Below are 20,242 nucleotides of genomic sequence, written 5' to 3' on the forward strand. Positions count from 1 at the left end.
CCTATGGGATCATTACATTCCTCCAGCATGGAGCCAGATGCAAGCACTACTGGCAGTCCCAAGAAAGAACACGGTCCCTTGAGAGGAGTCATCAAGAAGCCCTGTGGCTCTTTGTTAGCCCTTCACACTCAACAAGGTTAACGAGTTCCTCACAGGCTTTGCCAGCAGGAGAGAGCAGATAGCCGTAGATAGACTCCAGAATGAGGAACATCCACCAAGATGACATAAAATCACATACAAAGGGGGAGAGGAGTATCCATGACGGGCAAAAAGGACACCCAGAGATAAGCACACCCATTAGTTTAGCCCTCTCTTCTACTGACAATCCCATGAAGCCCATGCTGCCAAGGACCTGGGCTCAGATCTACAGCCATTCCTCTCGAAAGACTCATGCACACCCCCCTTGGCCTGATGCCGCCAGCAAAATCCACAACAGAAACACTTTCCAGTTAGGCATCAGCAGAGCATGGAGGGAGAGGCGCAGCTTTACTCCTGTCACATCACCAATGCACAATAACTTTGCAGAACATCATAGCATTTCAAATAGTAATGTTCCGTACGTTTGTGACAGGCATTTAAGGATGGAGAGAGGTTTTTCTTCAGAAAAATTCCAGGAATCTACAGCCTTTTGGTCCACTGCGCTAGGCAAGCCAAACAGGTACTGGCATGCAAACAGAAATTATTGTGCCACTTGCTCAGGCCACTGGGATGGATGTGAGTGCAAGGCGAATGCATGAACCTGTGGTATCATTACATTCTTCCAACAGCAAAAATATCTAAAATTATTAGTGAAAGTGAAATCTGAAACATTCTCCTGAAGTGTAAGAGTTTGTTACTAGATCTGAAATTCCATTAAAATCATTGAATTCTTCATAGCATTTTTAGGTTTGACAGAACAGAAGATGTACTGTATGTGAAATACACCCTGATATTTTGACAAATGCATTGAAAGATTATAGAAGCATTCACAGCATGGAAATTGAAATCCCTTAGGCAAGCCTGTTGATAGTTTAACCTTTTGCTCTGCTACGAAAGTTATTCATCAGTAAACTGAGAAGAAGAATTTGCAAGAAGAGCTGCTCTTCAAGTGATATGTGTTTTCATCAAAAGAAAGCAAAATCTACTTCAAAATGTTTCTCTGGAAATATTTTTATTTTGTCAGTTCCTCACAAGCAATATTTTTAGCAGCATTTAGATCATCTCACTTCTGTATCTTGAAGATGAAGGAAAGATATGTACATGTCATGTACTTTCTAATTCAGAAAAAAAAAATCTTTAAATAATTAATTTAGAAAAAATACCTTGAAGACTAACATCAAAGACACCACTTTTGATCAATTTTTGTGCAATATGTGAAAGCACTGGAAAATGCAAGACCTAGGAATCAAAGTTCTAATGATCAAACAGGAGAAACTGATGTTCTTCAGTCTGCAGTAGTTACATTTTGCTTATCTGTTAACTGCAAAGTTTACAAAGCGTATGGATTTAAACTCAGAACTGCACTTTTTCAAGATGTAGCTATTGTGAAAGCAAAACCTAACAGGTTTTGCCTTCTGAAAAGCTGTCCTTGACTGAATAAATATTGTCTCTTCCTGCAGCTCCCTAAACTTAATGCTACTAATACTACTCTGACACTGGTGTCAGCAAATGGGAAACCTGGACATTCAAAATCTGATCTCTGAGCGACAGACCATCAAAAACCAGGTGGTCTCAGACTCGGAGCTTGGGGATGGAACTGTGAGCTTAATGATAATGCCAAAATATTGGTTAACAAGAAAATAACTAACTAATTTCCTTCTGACTTGATGTAATCCCAGCAAAATTCTCACCTCTACCTGCTTTCCACAGTAAGCCCTGGGAGCTAATTTTCTTAAGTGATGAATATTTATTCATGGTTTCCTTCCACATACAAAATACCAATGCTGACGCTTTCCTGTCAGATCAGCCAAAGTATGGACATAAGACTTTTTCAAATGATTATTTTTTTTTTCAGGGAATATTCCAAACCTAATAAAAAGAAAATCCACCAGAGCAAAAAAAAAAAAAAAGTATGGATGTATGGATGAACACAATCAGTCGCAGTTACTATTTGAGTAACTATCTCTGATAACTTAGGGAAGTATCTCATCGATCAACAACAGAATTTTATGACATCTAGTCCATGGCACATCTACAGATGAATCACAACTTATTAATAACAAAGAGAAAAACTTGTTTCAGCCAGGAGAGAAAGTTAATGGCAGAGTGCTGGCAGTGCATTAATCTGGACTGTGAATTTGATGGAGAACATCAATAGTAACAGCCAAAGCCAGCACAATAATGAAAGGGGATGATCTGAAGAACAAGTTGCTGTGGCAATTGCTTACTTCAAACCATAGCAAAGAAGTGTTTTGATCAAGCTAGACACCTTTTCACCAAACTTGAAGTTTACAAATGGTGTCTAATATAGATGGAGAGCCGCCAGTTTTGTTTCTCACTCCCACACACTATAGAATTAGGTATGTTTTTAGCCATCTATCTGAAGTTATATGCCAAATAGTTTTTGTACTTATTTCTTAATTTCCTGCTTTTCTGTCTGTGGGATTTTTCTCTGGGAAATTAAATTGTGGCCAGGATATTCCAATGAGCCTGCACTGTTGCCCAATGCAAGTAGCAGACATTAGGGCTTGGCTTTATCTTCATTTTTGTTTGTTCTCCATGTAACTTTCTCCTATGCTACTGAAAATTTGATGACTTCTTTTGGAGATGCATAGCTTATACTTAGCTTCTGAAAGGAGTGCTAAATTACTCATTCATTTGTAACACAGTAAAATTAAATTAAATGGGTCTGTTTGACTTTAAACTGACGCTGCTGAGTAATAGCTAAAGCTATCAGAAAAGCTCAGGTGCAGTACTTTCATAATCTTTTTTTCCAGAAAATCAGTCTATCAACCCTAAACCAATAAATATTCATGCCAATGCTATCACTTCTGTGATACACATATATCAGTATTGGCATCTTTTATTATATAGGTCTATAGTTATTTTGATCTTTTAAAAACTTAAATACCTCTAGTTTTCCCTCTGTAAAACAGTCATGCCCATGAGACAGAACTGTTAGTAACAGGGAGGGACATATGAACTTAGGATCAATACATTTGATAATCAAGCAGTAAAAGGACAACTGAAAGCTTTCCTGCCTAGAAACAATGCACAGGTTTTTGCAATGGGTACAAAAACATCTGTACGAGGGAGCACTAAGTCACACACACACACACAAAAGCAAATAGATATGAAGGAAAAATCACCACCAGAGTCAACCAGGCAAACTCCCCACTATTACCAGGTGACATCCCCCTGTCCCCCCATCCTCTCTAGCAATACTTTGTAGCAAAACCTTTCACTTGAAACAAGCACCAGATCATTTTCTACTTGCTTTCAAGGTCTAGGGAAAAATTAACATGATATTTCTTCTTTCTGTCTACATATTTATAAGGTGTCAGTAACTTTCACATCCTCTGAGACAAGATGTTTGGTTGAATGATTTCTGTCTTTTAGTAAAGCTTTTGCTAACTGTGTAACACATACAATCATTCTTACTCTATCCCGTGATTTCTAAATACAAAAATGGGGGCACCATTCCTCCAAGTCACATAGACCACTTGACTGTCTATCAGCAATCAAAAAACAATTAAGCAAATTCCTCACTATCATGGGCTTCCATGGCGGGGAAAAAAAGAGTCAGCGGAAAGAAATTTTCATTTTTATCCGTTCATTCTTTACTACAACAGGCCTCTCTAGATCTCCTCTGTATAATTAAAAAGTTCTCCCTTTAGGTACGCTTTATTTTCTGGATCAAAGATTTTTATCACTCTAAACTTAAGAACGAAAGTTAATATATGTATAGTTATACTTTAAAACATGTAAGATGATTTAAAAAGTTTTCTACTTCCTGTAGCTGCTGTGCACTACATATTTGATAAAAACAACACAAGCACTTTTCCCCACTCAGTACAGCTATTTAAGGACAAAGCAGAAAAAAATGGCTACTGTTCTTTTGAGCCCTCAAAGCCTGGGGAGCCAGCACAGGCCCCAACTTTTTGTCATGTATATTGCCAACAAGGTGAAAAACAGTTTTTGCAGTGCACGAGTGGCTTGGCAAATGGAACTGTCACTTAAAGCACTGCTTTGGTGAGCCGAGGCCATGGTCTTGATGTGGATTACACATATTCACAACAATAATTATATTAGCATTACAGACACTTTCATCACGAATTGACAAAAATGTCCTTTTCTACCTCAGAAATAAATAGACTTCAAATGATAATTGGTAGCACTAATGTATGATGCCTCATAGAGTAAATAGTTGTGATAAAAAGCAGTGGGAAGCACAAAACGACGACCTTCCTGAATTCATGTATAAGCAATGAAGTAAATGTGCAGTAAATGGTTTTGCTCCCCTTGTCCCAGAGAGTGAAGTTTATTTCTGATTTAACAGGTCTAGAAAGTACTGTCTTTCAATGTCTTTTCAAAATTGGAGATGATTTATACTTCACCACTTACCAGACTGCCCTGCTGGAAGAAGAAAGCAGTTTTAATGCAATCTATATTTGATGTAGTTATTAAATACATAAATCTTACTAGTACTCGCAGGATACTGTCCACCATCTCTTTCAGGGGAATCATCAGCTGCCGTCACCAAAGAGATGTCAGGTGATACAGGAGAAACTTCATAATCTGTATGGTGATGGATGAATTATTATTATTTCTTTAGCTGAGTTGCAACTCAGCATTCACAACTACTTCAGTTATTCTATACTGCAAGCTTTATTCCTTCATTTATTTGTCCAGGAGAGAAGAAAGACATAGCCTAGGTTCTTCAGGTAATTCAACCCCAAATACCCTTACTTTACTAACATAGTAAGGATATCACCAAACAGATTATTTCAAGAGGAGTATGTATTACAGTGATAATGAACATTCTGTCAATGATCTGTTCATGTGACTCAAGCTCTAGTTGTACCTGTATACCATCTGGACAGGGATTCTAGAGCAATGAGTGAAGTTACTTGTATTCCCTTCTTTACTGAGATACATTCTGAGATCTAGTCAAAAAATCTAAACTGCATGTAAGCAGAGTTGACAAGAGTCATCATGGCAAGCAACTGAAATACCTGGCATACACCTTGGGGGATGGCTCTGATCCTAGTTCCTTAGGAAAAGAATGTTAGGATTTACCTTTCATGATGCTAACTACATGGAAAACCAAGCATAATATGTCATAAGTATACCACCAATGAAAAGTCATTTTATAATCCTAATGCTTCTGCTCTTTTTTTTTTTTTAATTTCAGTATTTATAGAGGATAGCAATGCAAACTACAGGTATCCTTCACTGGTAAGTTATTGGCGGTTTGATAAAAAGCCTGTAGTCAGAGGTCACACAGTAAACTTCACTGTACTTAGAGGATGAATTATATTTGTATCCCTTAGGTTCAATGGGACCTAGTCTTTCAGACTTTCAAACCTTTGATAATTTCAGCCACACAAGCAACGTAAAAGATGAAATAAAATACGTGCCACTTTCACAAGAAAGCAAGACACAGGTGACACACTGTAATTCACCAATTTGCCGCCCTGCAAAATGCCCTAGATTATGGCATCTGTGTTTCGTAGGGCTTCATCAAAATAGAATTTGGCTTTACCACATAAAGGAAGAAGATTTTAATAACATTTTAATTTGGCATTTTTAGATCTCTGTGCATTCTGTAATATGCTGTAGTAAGAAAATATCCTAAAAATCTCCCTGTATTTGTACAAAGAGATATCATTGTAAACTCCTGCTTGTTCTTATTACTTAATGTCAATTATGACTTAATGTCAATTCAGAGAACAGATAAGAATGTTGTCCTTATCTCTAGATACCCATACCTCTCTGTGTTCAGTGCTAGGTATGTTTTTGAGCCTTTAATGAAATAAATATTTTAATAAGAACAACAGCAAATTCTTAGAACCATATGTTCTCAACATTCTGGGAAGGCTTATGTAGGAAACTATGCTGATGTGTAGCTGCTTTGTACTCCATGCAATCAAAAAAAAATCCTTAGAAATTCAGAATGCTTCTGTTTTCTTTCAGAGGCATGCATTCTCTTTTTCCTTCCCCAGGATACAAATTAGAGACGGTGCTTCTCATTCCCTCGTGATATCCTTTAAGTAACAATGTAATCCTTCACTCAGTGACTCTAAAGGGGATATAGTGGCAACCTACTGTCCTTACCAGAATCTTTTCTAGGAATTTCTTTTTCACCCCCTCCAGAAGAATGATCTGGCAGCTGTGAGACTGGAGTAGCACTTCCATAATATGAGGGGCTGGATCTTCTGATGGAGGTATCCATGGGAGTTGTGTCATGTGTTGATCCACTACCTGCATTTTCATCATCTGCACCCGAGGTTGAGGACTCTCCGCTATGACGTGTGCCATCTGCATTATAACGTGAGCCATCTGCATTGTCAATGACTGTTGAAAAGAAGAAATTAAGTGGCTGATAATGTCAAGGAGCTACATAGTTATATTTCAGTAATGCTAAACAGTTCAAGTTGTATAACAAAAAAATAAACAGTTGTGGATTGATATCAGTTTATCCATTTCTGCCATCCTATCTAATCTGTCGACATCATATATTACTAAACTACATCTAATGTATATATGCTAATGTATATATTTGAAAAACATATAGGGCCTACTCTGCATCAAATATTTTGACGTTTTGATCAGACAGTTTGATTTTGAACATAAAATCTTGACCTCTGTAAAGCCAATCAGAATTTTAGAATTGGGACAAATAACATTATGAGAGATTTCTTCCACTTCCATCTGTTTTTCTAATGAGCAGCTCAAATGAGATGTAGAAAGGTTGTTGTCTTAAGCAAAGTCTTATATGTCAACGCAACAATAGCAGCTCTGAGGTGCTAACAAATGTCAAACACCTATATAAAAAAAAATTTGGTAGCACCTTGAGGCAAACCAAGCTGCACAGGATTTAAGGGAAGACAAGCGACTAATCGCTTTAACCGCTGTTGAACATCTCTTGACTTATTTTTCTTGTTTGGCTTGATTTTTAGTATTAACAATTGTTTATGTAAAAAAGACTACCAAATCCCAAAAACGAAAGAAGAGGCCAGCCTTTTCATCAATACAGTACCTATTTCACCCTGATTATTAAGGAAAGAAGTATCTAGTCTTTCAATTGGCTCACAGACTTTGTCCCTTGTTTCTGTAAAAGAAGAAAAATAGAAAATATTAATTTGAGAAAGCTGAGAATAAAGTCACATGTATACACATTCTCCTAATAATTTAGTAAAATATTTCCAACTATTAAAAAGTTCAAAATCTTAGAAGAAAGCAGTCTGCTTCTGCCCCGCATCGCTATCTAACTGCCTGATGTCTGAATGGAGATTTGCCTGAGAGGTAATACTGAATGAACCTGCAACAGGAGAGGAGAAGCCACATCCACAGGCCTGGGATGGCTACCCCAGGCCTTGGAGCTGCTGCAGGTGTCAGCGACTCCTAGCATCCCTTAACACAAATAACTGCTGTTTGCTATAGAAGCTCATGTGTGCATGAACAGAAGAGCTGAGCGCCACCGCTTACAACAGTTATGTCTTTCAGATTCACTGCTGCAGAGGTTCACCGCTCTAAGCCATTATAATGAACCACTCTGAAGCTACTAATTTAGTTCTGAGGGCAGAAAATGGTTTAGTTCAAAATACACTAATGACAAAATGGGTCAAATTCATTGCTGGCATTATAGACACTCTTCTAGAGGCTGACAAAATGTATTTCTTCTCAGCTGAAAAACAGATGATATTTAATATAGAAGCCCTCATTCCAGTACCTTAAGTAGGAGATTACATATGCTATCATTAGTTAATCTATATCTAAAATACATCTTAAAGGCATATACATACCTGTGGCGTTGTAACAGTATGCATCATACCGGCCAGTTGTGTTTGATGTGAGTTTGTAAATGCCAGTATGATTTGCTGCACAAAGATGATAGGGGTTGATTCGTGGGATAACAATATTCCCCACTACAAAACCATACCTGTGAAGAACAGAAATACACCATATTGCATATTACAGCAGATGGCATAAATGTTCTAGGTATCTCAAACATGAAGAAGCTGTGAAGAAGCCATTATCTTAATCTTACATTATTTTTTAAAAGTGCATGCGTTTATGCATACTTTTTGTATATGAAGCGTGTTGCTTGCTCACATGTTGCTACGTCAGTCTCCAGCCACTCAACGCCATTTGCATGTAATTTCTAGTGCTAAGCCCATTTTAGTTGTGACTACCTTATTAGCTAGGATGATCCGTTCCAGAGGACGGTAGTGAAAGTGAAGGACTGGGCGGCAAGTGCACCTTTCACTCAGTGGAGGTTGTATTACCTGACACTAAAGACTGGCTTCCTTTTTCTTCAGGGAGTCACATTTTCATTGCTATAAGCACAACATACTGCTCGGTGACATTTCACACAGAAATGTTGGGGGCTCAGTTTATAGTACCTGAGCAAATTTAGACAATGAATGTGAGACACATCACCTGCAAAAGCTGACAGCTTAGTAAAATATTCAGATACAACACTCATTCATCCAAAAATTCTTACTGTATCTTTCAGTCAAACAATGTGGCTATTGTGTACAAAGCTCACGTATTTCTGTGAAGACTGTGGTTAATAAAGCTACATAATGCACAATGCTTTATTACTGTTTTGCAATCCTGTAACACCTGTTTAATTCCAATGTATTTAGCTGGGAGGTGTGATAGACTGGTAACAAGAACTGGGGTTTTGTTGGGTTTTGTTTTACTTCTTGAGAGGTACAATTTATCAGGGAAGAGTAAATTTCATAGCTTTGCAGCTTTTTATCTGAGAGTTCCATTGCATGTCTAATGTGCAGATACTTGCAATTCTGAAACTCTCTTGTAGGTGGGATTATAAACTGCTTTACTCACACTTCCAACTGATCCTACAACATTGACACTTGATAATCCATTAGTCACCTACTTGTGTTATTGCCTATTGATTTGTTTTATTCACTCACCATTCCACGTGTATTTTGGTCATTATATGCAGTGTATTTTTTCTCTCCTACTCAAGCTTGATAAGAGCCTAGTCTTACTGACATGGACTTCTAGCACAGGATCGACAAATGAAAGTAGGAGGGTGGGAAGGCTGGCCAGAAGGAAGGGAGGAAGGAATCCTATCTTATGCCTTACATGTCCAAATCTGTCCTCTGCTAAACTGTGAATTAGGGAGAACTATTGTAACACTAATGAAAAACTACAGTTCCCTGCTGCAAAAAAACCATTTCCTTCTACTCCTTCTTTCAGTTATCTTTCTGTTTTAACTTCAGAAAGGACTTTCCATACTGCATCATACTCATAATTGCTATAACTAGAAATCTCTACATCTAGGCATTTATTTAGGATTTGTCTCTACATTTACATATTTAGGACTTAGTCTCTACATGTTGTGTAATGCTGGACAATTCAGAATGCTGAGTATGTTCACATGCTAATGTCAAAGAAAGCACATGCCTACTATGTTATGCAAGGCTTTTCTCTCAGAATAAAGAATTGTCTCTAGTCTTTATGTGGTACCATTTTAAACAAAATTCCCACTTCTCATAGAAGAATCTTCTAAGAATTTTCTGTCTGTTGTTCCCTGGCACTATTGTCTACCTCTTTCACCACCGTGCAGAGCATAATGCTTGTGAAAATGAATGTGCCAGATGTTGTCATCAGTGGCAGTGCATGACATTTATACGTATAAGAATGTTTTCAAGGTCTGCACATATATCTTTCCATGATTACAAACTACTTCATATGGATACTGTTAATTTGAAAGGAGCTTTATTCAACTCTCATGGACATGCAAGCCAGTGGTAAAGAATATTCATGTATTAGTTATTAAAAAAGTAAAACACCACTGACTAAACTGAAATGAAATAATTCACAGGAAATGGTTCCAAGCAGTATTGAAGCTAGTACTATTTCTCATGGTACCAGAATGAGAGTCTTACAATTGTGTAGAAATATCCACTGAACTTTTCTGTTCCAGTCAGTTAGAAGATAAATTCCATTTCAACATATTTGCTGTTTATTTTAGATTGCAATAAAGTTGAAAATCTACGGAAATTTATTTCAACTCTGTAATGGCTTACCAACATGAATCTATGTTATTTGATTTAAAAAAAACCAACACAACCAAACTTCAGGTTTACAGCTCCTGAGTTCATTCTCTTTTCTGCATAAGACTGTTTAGGATGACTTGCAGAATAAGTGTATTATGTGTTTTGTAAAGCAAGATCACATGATCATCTAGTCTGACATATTTATAGACCATAGGACTGTCCTGACTTGGTTACTGTTTGAACAGAGGGCATCCTTGGGGAAAATACTTCAAGTTGATGAAATTTGGGTGTGGCAAAGAACCTCCTACAACATTTGTAACTTGTTTCAGCCAATAATTATTATCTTTATATATTTTGCTGTATTAGTACTCACTTAATTTTTTTAATCCAAAATTTTCTGTAAGTAACTTCCAGTCTCTTGGTCTAGTTATTTTTTGCTAAACTGAACAGTCTGTATTATCCGCATTTGTTGCCCTATACATCATTTATCACAAAAGGCAATTAAGTCTCTTGACCACATGGTTTTGGGTTTTCTAATAAATTTTATGGCTGTCTTCTGAAACTTCTCCATTCACAGATTGTAAGAAGGCACTAATACTGTGGCCATTTTTTCACCAGGAGTTCATCCCTCTCAGTACCACTTGCTACTTTTTACTGTTCCTTGACAAGACGGAGTTCCCTATACTGTATATGCTACCTTCAGTCTTTGACCTTATATCAGGTCATGAAAGATCGTAAATACTTTTCACATACTTACCTTACCAATTAGTATGATCTGAACATCTTCCTGATTAGTTTATTTTACTGTTAGTCTTTTGTTATCTTTAGATTTTATCTGTAAGAGGTTATGCTTTTTTTAAAGATAATGGGTAAAATTATATGCAGTGAAGAACTTATTTATTACCAGACCCAGAGCAAACATATACATGCACAAAGTTGTTTTGTTCATCACAGAATGTTACTTTCTTGAGGACTGATGTGGCCATCTAATTAACAGCTATATGAAGTCAACTGTAATTATTACACTATATCATGGCTGAATGGACTTGTCATGACGTATTATTTTTTCAAGAATTTCTTTACCTGCAAGTCTCAAATCCAAGTTCATGAGCTTTCTTCAACTGTTCTAGTGTTGACAAGGTACTATTGAGAGCTCTGCAGAGTTCTACTGCTTCAGATCGTGTGAGACTGTAGCGACCGTTTTTCTCAACATGAAAAACGCCTCCATATCTGCAACTTACATTGAATTCTGGTATCAAAAGAAAAGAAGAAAAATTAATTACAAATTATTGGACTTGATGCTTCACTGAAGGCCTGTAAATGATTTATTTTCAAGTATAGCGCTTTTAACGCAAACCAGTAACCAGTAGCAGCTACTGATTCACTCAGAAAGAGAGCTAGCACTTTCAATCATCTTCTTCATATCTCCCTTCTTTGGGCTGAGACACAAGCCAAACAGCTTTTCCAAAAATAGCAATACAACATGTTTTTGAGACGTATCTAGCACTTCTAACAAGTCATTAACAATGTGCATAAGGTGTGAATACATTGTGAAAATCTTGGAAGCCACATTACCGCAAAACTAACTGAATATTCAAATGGATTTGAAAACAAAATATTTCATTCATAATAGAATTTTTCAAAGATTAAATGTGTATAATCAGAGCCTTTAAGATCATAGGGTTCCTTAATTATCTTACTGCGATCCCTTCACAGTGGATCCTTTTAAATGAATATCTACATTAATCCCCTGTTTCAGAATTAGTTCAAGCAACATGTTTCTATCATTAGCTAGACAAAAGCAGGAAGCTTGCATTAGTTTGATGTTGCATGATCTACCTGAGACAAAAACTATGTGAGCTTCACAGATATTCTGAACTAGATCAACATTGTGCTGTTAAATACTCCCTGAAAGATAATGTTTAAGCTCTTCTTATTCAGCCTGCTGGGGCAGATAGAGAAGCATCAAATACACATTATTTAAAACTTCACATGAATTAACTTCTTGCTCCTTCCTTATTCATCTTGACAGTATTTCCCTCTGTTTTGAAAGGATTTCTCTTGAGCTCATGCTTACACACAAACATCTTATTGCCAACCCGTGTCAGAGTTTAAATATTTTCTGCAGTAAGCTTATTTAATGTTAAAGGATGTCTTAGGTGGATTTTAATTTAATAATACTGTAAAGGTTTGCACATGGAAGTAACTTTCAATGGCAGGCAGTATAAGGATGAAAATAATGCATTAAAAAAAAATAGATGCCATAGTTACGTTGTGTAATTTGCTTTCTGGCCGTCAGCCTGGGAGCCCTGAACAAATAGTATATGCAAAGCCTATGGGAGGGGACAACCCCATATAATTCACTACAGACACCGAACCAAAGGCATAGGTGCTAGAGGCTCTCAGGAGATCACACTATGTTCATCTTTCTGTTGGAAAGATACTGCCTACACAATGCAACAGGTACAGTGTGAGAACAGTATAGTTCAAGGGAAGGCCATGACTGAGTAAAATGAGAAGAAAAAGAAACATCCGTTTATCATCTTTTTTAACAGGAACAACTAAGAAAGAGAGGAGAATAAGAATAAGAATAAGAATAAAGAATAAAGAATAAAGAATAAGAATAAAGGATAAGAATAAAGAATAAGAATAAAGAATAAGAATAAAGGATAAGAATAAAGAATAAGAATAAAGAATAAGAAAAAAGAATAAGAACACGCATCAGAAAAATCAGGTGCTGGAGAAAAAGGGGAAAGATCAGGATGCTTCAAAGCAATGTGAATTAACTTTGCTCCTACCCCACCTTTCCCTCAAGAGAAAAAAGTGGTTGCAACTCCAGACTAGAACGACAACTGCTAAGCATGATTAATTGGAGTAGCCTATTATTCCCAGTGAAGAGAGGAGCATGGCTCATTTTTATCTTAATTTTAATGGGAGTTCCACGTGCAAGAAAAGGAAAAATAGACCAGTCTTCTCCAAATACTAGAAGTACCATCTATTTGAAATAAAAGATGCCATATAATAACTGCTTTCCTAAAAGACCTGAAATACAATTCATGTACATTCACATTGACACATTCTATGCGAATAACAAGCAATTTTCCTAATGTAATTTTTGCTTGACAGTCTATTTTCTTCTATACCATAAATGTGAAAGCAAATTATAGTAATGAAGGCATGCACTCCTCCTTCAACTGCTTTTGTTCATTGGTAAGCTGAGGTTATTCTATCTACAGTGTATGTACTCAGTGTAAACTGCAAGGAATGTTCCTTTCCACAAGAAACAATCAGGGAGATATAATACCAGATTAGATCCAGACTGTATGGTGTATGAAAAGACAACCATTATTCACAGCAGGAGTCCAATAGTATTGATGACTGTCCAAAAAGAGCTCAAAAGTTGTACATCCAATCTTAAGTACTTTTACCATAGGCAACAGAATTAATCATTATGGTTACTCAGATTGTCTTTCCACAAAAAGAATGAAAAAAAGATCTTTTCTCCCACCTGCTACCCCAATTATTTAGGCTGACAAAAACATTTAATGTAAACAAAATGGATATACACTGCATAGCTGTTTAACAGTCTTGATGATTACAGTTCTTATTATTTTTATTATCATATGTTATAAAAAACACCTAGAGGACATAATTTTATTTTGTAAGTTTTGTAAAATTTATGCAAGACTAATGTTTTTTCTCAAACTGCCTTTATTTTGACACAGCTGTTTTCTTCCAGGGAAAAACAGTTGTATTAATATTTCTCTGAGGACAGCCATGTCATAAGAGGTTTTGAAGTCAAGAATGAGAAACCTGTGAGGAAGAGGACACTAACAAATGCATTTTTCTTTCCTGGAGGACTGAATGTCTTGCAACAGGACTAAGTTTCACAATCTGAGAAGTTAGTGGGTTAACATAGAATGATAGTCTCAGCAAGTTTCCACACATGATTGTGAACTAGTTGCAGTGCTTCCACAAGTGCCAGATGCAGATATGCACAGCACTGGTCCTGGGGACAGCTGATGGACTAGAGGCCTTCTGTGGCCACACCCCTCACTGAACAGCACCATGCGCTCAAAAGCCATTGCCACGTGTACTTACGAGTCACATATGTAGTCAACAGGTGTTCAGGTTGCAGATCCCAATAGATGTTTTCTTATGACAACACAACGAATAGCTATTCTGCACAGAAAGATGTGGCCCACGACTACTGCTATGGAATGGAGCTGCTCTCACAGCTGCCATGTGAGTGACTTCTATTTTGGCTCTGAATGTTCCATATTCAAAGCCTGATGTTATTCTGGAAGTTGTCCAGTCAGCAGCTGCATTAAACATAAATGACCTAGGCAGGAAAAAGGTTTCTCTTTACTTTTCCCTTCTTGATTCTCTCTTTCCTGTAGAACAAGGCAGGCCTATATTTGTTAATAACTAAACATACTCTGTGAAGCCCAAGACCTAATATTAAATTTGGGGGTCAGCTCACAAAGAACTATTTGATTACTTAAAAGTAACAAGCACAGTGACTTTGGAACTAGATTTGTTTGGAACATCAACATCTCTTCCAATAACTTCAGGCTAATTTCTGAAGAATTTTTGCTATGAAAGCAGATACCACTTGCTTTTGGTTGCATTTGAATCTCGCAGCTCATCCCAGATTCACTTAATTTAGCTGTCATCAAACCTCAGCCCATTCATGGTTTCAAAACACTACAATATATGCTCCAATACCACGCAGAGATCCAGTCATAGTCAGAATCCCATACATTAGGGAGCCAATTCCTTAAACTCCAACTGTTGAAAATAAATAGACTTATTTACACAAATAGGCTTAATGGAACTACTTGTGGGCTACAGTTACATGCATGTAAATTTTCCATGGAAATTCTCAGCCTGGCTCTACAGCATACACACTGTACACAAGGACACTTCTGGGAAGTATCAAGCTTATTGTATGTGTGCTGACCAGCTGCACTGCACACACACACAGAGGGGCCAAAGCTCCTGGGAAGCCTTGGTGACGCGCAGTGTGGGAGAACACGTGGCTGTCCAGGAAAGCCCCGGAAAAAATGTGGCAATCCAATTCTGAAAACTGGTTTTGAGGCCATGCAATTAGTTGGTACTTTGCCCTAAAGTAATGTTGAGACAGCATGCTTTGTTTTTATTTTGATGATATCTTCTGTACCTACTATTAAAAATATTTGTAACATTGCTGTAATTATAGACACTCTGTTCATGAAGCAGTGAGTGTGGAAGAAGGACTACAGCAGTACCTAAAGCTCACACGACATTTTACAGTCTAAGCAAACTGCATAAACCCAGCATCTCCTCTGTGAAGACAGTAATCGCCACATTTTAAAAATGGCAAAATACAGCTGCAGAGCATACTGCCCACAGCTGTCAGAGAACCCAGAGTTTTTACTTTATGTTCTCATATTTTAACATCCAGAAAACGGGCACCCTTAGTTGAATTAATGAAAATATTTCTATTTATATCAATACAAAACTGATCAAAAATAAAAGACAGGGTCTAAATTAAATTAAGACCTTAAATTCTTTATTCCATGCTGAGGCTTATAGATTAATTTTGAGTTAAGGAAAAAACATCATTCCCAAATCCAAATCGAAACACATATTCTACCTTTTCCCATTGTGCAGGAAAGTCAAATCCATTACTTTTATGTTGATGTTACTTATCTGGCTTTAACACAGTTATGCAAAAGATGGATTTTTTTCTCTGTTTCAAGAGACAAGGCAATGCAAAACTCATCCTGTGTGCCAAACTATTACTGGTCCTTTCAACCCTTTTGAAGTTTCAAAGGAGCTGATTCAGAGTGGATCCACATGGATTCACAGCAGAATCACAAACAGCACCCAAACCTTCCCTTCTGCCCCCTCTTATGGCTGGCAGGCTTTGGGGGCTGACAGGACATGATTTTTCCCTGACATCCACATGAGTTGCAACAGCTGAAAGACAAAATTGTTTAATAATAGGTCTTAAAAAAGGCAAAAAGTACTAGGCATGCCTGAATTGTCATTACCGTTAATCTCATCCAGACTTGGGTGACCCAGACCAATGCCATAGAATGCCCCTAAGCCTGCACTGAATTTTATGAGCATGGAGAACATTAACTCCAGGCCATTTCTCCCTGTCTTTCCTGGGATTTCTGGTGCTCTGTCTTAAACAGCTGCCTTTCACTGCTATTGCCATTCACTTAACCAGTTCCACAGACAATTTGCTACCTAGAGCCTGCTGGTGCGATAGAATTGGCTGAGACAGACTAAAGAGCATTGTCCTTTCATGCAAGTGTGAGTTACACCCTGATTATTAATACTAGAGGCTTGTTAGAAGCTGTCACAGTAAGAAGCCAGGTGCAATCTTCATTTCCACCCTGGTTCTGCAACCCTTACACATAATGAGTAACACTGACTCATGCAAACTTTTCCCATTGGAGTTCTATTTTCCATATACATTTTTGATTCACTGTGTTGATGTTTCATCCACTGCTCCCTGATTTTCACTGTTTTCAAGACAATACCTAGTGGTTTCATTCACAAGGCAGATGCTGTCTAATATTTTAAAAATGTTATTTTAACAACTGCAGAGATACGTCAAAGAAAATGAATTTAAGATTTGCAAAAACCCTGCCTGCATTAAATGGAAACCTGTAGAAGAAAGAATACTTAGACACAAAGTTGTTAATAGACTTCTTGGTAAAACCACAGTCTGCATTGCATGGCAACCAGGAAATGTTAGTGTGCTGTTCTCATGGGGATTTTCCTTTTCAGTTTGTGGTTCAAGATGATTGATAGGTCACAAGGATGTGATAAATTGGGGCTGAAAACAGGGACAGAACTAGGGGTTTGATGGTGCAGATAGTTTTTATTCCCTGTTTGCTTTAACAGAATATAGTTTTTACATTTATTTTAAGAACTTTTTTCTAAATTTGTTAAAGGGATTTCAAGCTCTGGGCAGATATACATGGGTAGACGTTTCCTTATAATCACAGATAATTTAATCTTGTACTGGCACTTCTGAATGGGAACAACCATTAACTTAGCACTGATATCTATATTTTGAATATTAGCACCTGCTTTAATTGATGCTAGAAACGGAGTAGAGAAAAGTGGCATATTTGAAACAGATTAACATCTGTTTAAAAGAGACTCCTCGTAACTATGGTTCCCCTCCAGGCAATGTAGAAATTGGGCCATAATAGTCCTAAGATCTGAAGAGGTCTGAAGATTTCAGATCTCAGCTCTCAGTTCAGATCTATCTCCAGTTGATGTTTCGTTTTTTAAATGTTTCTCAGGAAAACTCATGACTAAATAAGAATGCATGTTTTTCTTCTGACTAGAGGAAAAGCCCTCTCAATACAAAATTTCGTATGGGATAGATTCATGAAACTTTTCAGGGTCCAAGACATTTTGGCAACAGATATACTAAGATAGCTCAAGTACCGCTGCTTTGACATCTGGGAGAACTTGAATGTAAAAAACTACCATTCAGTGATTACCTAATGCACTACGATACACACGGGCCTGGATGGCATTATTATTTGCTGAGTATTCCACCATTTCTTTAAAGGCTATTAGTAAAACCATTCACTAAAGCAATTCGCAGCCCAGGCAACTGTAATAGGATACAGAGGCTTCCATCTTTATGTCAGAAGTTGGACCAAAGCCCAGGTCAGTAGTGATGAAAACCACTGCATAGCTTTTTGCTAGGTTATGTAAAATGATTCATTAATCCCAGCCCCAGTCACTAATAGACATGTGTCGACATCATTAAAACACACCTATACTTTAAACCCTCAGGGCTTGATGAGGAAAGGGAAATTGTGCTGGGAAAGTCAGACTCTAAACTGGGATGACTATACATTGACCAAAATTTAGAAGTCAAATCCTGCAGGATCTGTAAGTTAATCAAGCATGTGTCTATGAGGCTGCAGCCCTTTACCATCATTACAAAAAAGCGCCAAGGATCAAGCAACATGTATAGTCATTTAGTGTGGCTCATGATATTTTTCTGTTCTCCCAGTTACGCTATTCTTGGTCTGTTAGCCACCATTCTCTACAGAAAGTAGAGAAACAAAACCTGGAAATAAGCCATCCGCACCATATGCAAGGCTTCTCCAAATAGTGATGGTGAAAGTAAGTCTTTACAGATTCTTGGGAGTTGTCAGATGAGGTACTTTCCTTGGGCTATTGCCAAGCTGTGATACCTAAAATGATTTACAGGAAATATGCTTCCAAATTTAGTGGGAATAAACTATATTTTCAGTTTTTGAAGTATCCCTTGTGGATTCTTAAATAAAGCAAAACAAGGGGTTTGTTTTTCAGTTTGAAACTGCCTTTCATTTTGAAACTTAATTAAATGGTTTGCACAAAATCAAATAAAATAATTCAAGAAAGTTAAATTTAAATGTTTACATGGTTATAATACAAGTAGATGGTTTGAGGAACCCAGTCCAAAATTTCCCTGTGGAATTTTTTAAAAAATCATATTTTAATTTCAGTTTGGCATAGGAAATTGATCTAAGTCCTGAAAACTTTCATGGGAGACAAAAACCCCCATAGATATATCCCTAATAGATTGCTGATATTTAGGGGGGGGAAATTCTTTGCACACCTGGCTTTTTAAAGACAATAAAGTCCAGGGAAACACTTTAAAAGGAATTTACCTGCCTGTTGTAAGGAGTGCTTGCTATAAATAGAGACAACATATTCTTAGTAGTTGGGTGTGGTGACAACAAAGTGAAGATGTCTATATATCCAGAGGTATAAAATCAGACCTTTCTTTGAGGCTGTGCCAAAGCTCTTCCTGCTACCCAGTTATATTTGGGTACCTAGTAATTTGGGCAAAAAAGGCAAAAAAGATAGTAGCTTCCTCACTCTTCTGTATCCTGTTAACTACATAAAAAGTCATGACATAGCCATGCTAACCCTGTGATCCAAGTGGGCTCAAGTGGATTTCTGAAACGAAAAGGAGAGATGTGGCTGTGGATATAGACAGTAGCCAGAGAGGGATACACTCCAGTAGGAGGATCTCCTTTCTCCACCAACTGATAACAAATATTTAGTACTTTTCTGTGTGTTACTGGAAACTGGATGTGGGACAAAGCTCAAGCTGTTGACTTCCTTCTAAATTGTTCTTCTTAACGAATCTGCCTACTGGCCACCAAAGTCATTGTCTCTATCTGTTTACCGATGGGCAAAAATCATCAATCTCTTTATCTGATAGCTTTCCTGGCTACTAATTTAAAAAAGTGGGGGTGGGACTATTAATGAATCAAGCGTTCATAGAGCCTCTCAAAATGCAAGTAAGTACAGGAAACATGTTTCATTCCTCAGCAGTTGCTGCGGGAAGAAAAAAGTCTGCTAACGCATCTTCCAACATACTTTATCTGCTTGGCAACAGTTGCTCTGGTAAACATCCTGAGTGAGCCTATATGGTGTCATCACTTACGATAAGCTCCTTGCTGCTGACATTAATATTATTCTTTTTGCAATACTTTCACCCAATAGTGAGTTGAAAGTTTTCAGACTTCACTAGAACATGGTATAGCTGTGCAGCACCTCAGTGGAAAATTGCAGGTGGTGAAATCATAGTCCTGGAATTAGACAGTTATCAGATATGCCCCCCTCGAGATGATGAAAACATAATCATCATTGTCGATACTAGGAAAGCTTCAGGCTGTACAATGAGTAGTCTAACCCAAAGGCTGAGTAACAGGGACTGTGAAGCGAATCAGTTGGGATCAGTTCCATGCAATCCAGGTGAAGAAACATACATGAAACAAAGCTGGTGAATAATAGTTGGAGTGTGATTTTCATTGTTTGACTGAAAGCAAATTGTTTAGTCATTTGGGATAAAAGCATATGAGACACTGTGCTGCCCAGCAGACAGATCCCCAGGCTGAAGCTCAAAGGGCCTTATACCTATTCCCTGCTCTGTCATTTACCTGCTGATATAACCTGGATAAGCCAATTCATCTCTCTCTACCTCAGGTTGCAACTAACCTCCTTAAGAAAGCAATTTTAGATTTACTGATAAAGAATGCTGTATG

The 20,242-nt window shown here is 37.4% G+C and overlaps 1 protein-coding gene across 7 annotated transcripts in view; it reads right to left on the minus strand.

Annotated features, from left to right (window-relative positions):
* The window catches only part of CD44 (CD44 molecule (IN blood group)), a 68,480-nt gene that overhangs the window by 34,343 nt on the left and 13,895 nt on the right, over positions 1–20,242 (minus strand). For 5 of the 7 annotated variants that reach the window (XM_064452351.1, XM_064452349.1, XM_064452353.1 and 2 more), the window contains exons 2-6: positions 11,259–11,424; positions 7,947–8,083; positions 7,181–7,252; positions 6,247–6,495; positions 4,621–4,716 (exon numbers count right to left, since the gene is read on the minus strand). In XM_064452351.1, the coding sequence (XP_064308421.1) occupies positions 4,621–4,716; positions 6,247–6,495; positions 7,181–7,252; positions 7,947–8,083; positions 11,259–11,424 (720 nt within the window). The remainder of the gene's footprint in view (positions 1–4,620; positions 4,717–6,246; positions 6,496–7,180; positions 7,253–7,946; positions 8,084–11,258; positions 11,425–20,242) is intronic. The other 2 variants (XM_064452350.1, XM_064452354.1) reach the window with 1 other exon arrangement.

Source organism: Phalacrocorax carbo, chromosome 5 (assembly GCF_963921805.1).
Source record: "Phalacrocorax carbo chromosome 5, bPhaCar2.1, whole genome shotgun sequence".
Lineage (NCBI taxonomy): Eukaryota > Metazoa > Chordata > Aves > Suliformes > Phalacrocoracidae > Phalacrocorax > Phalacrocorax carbo.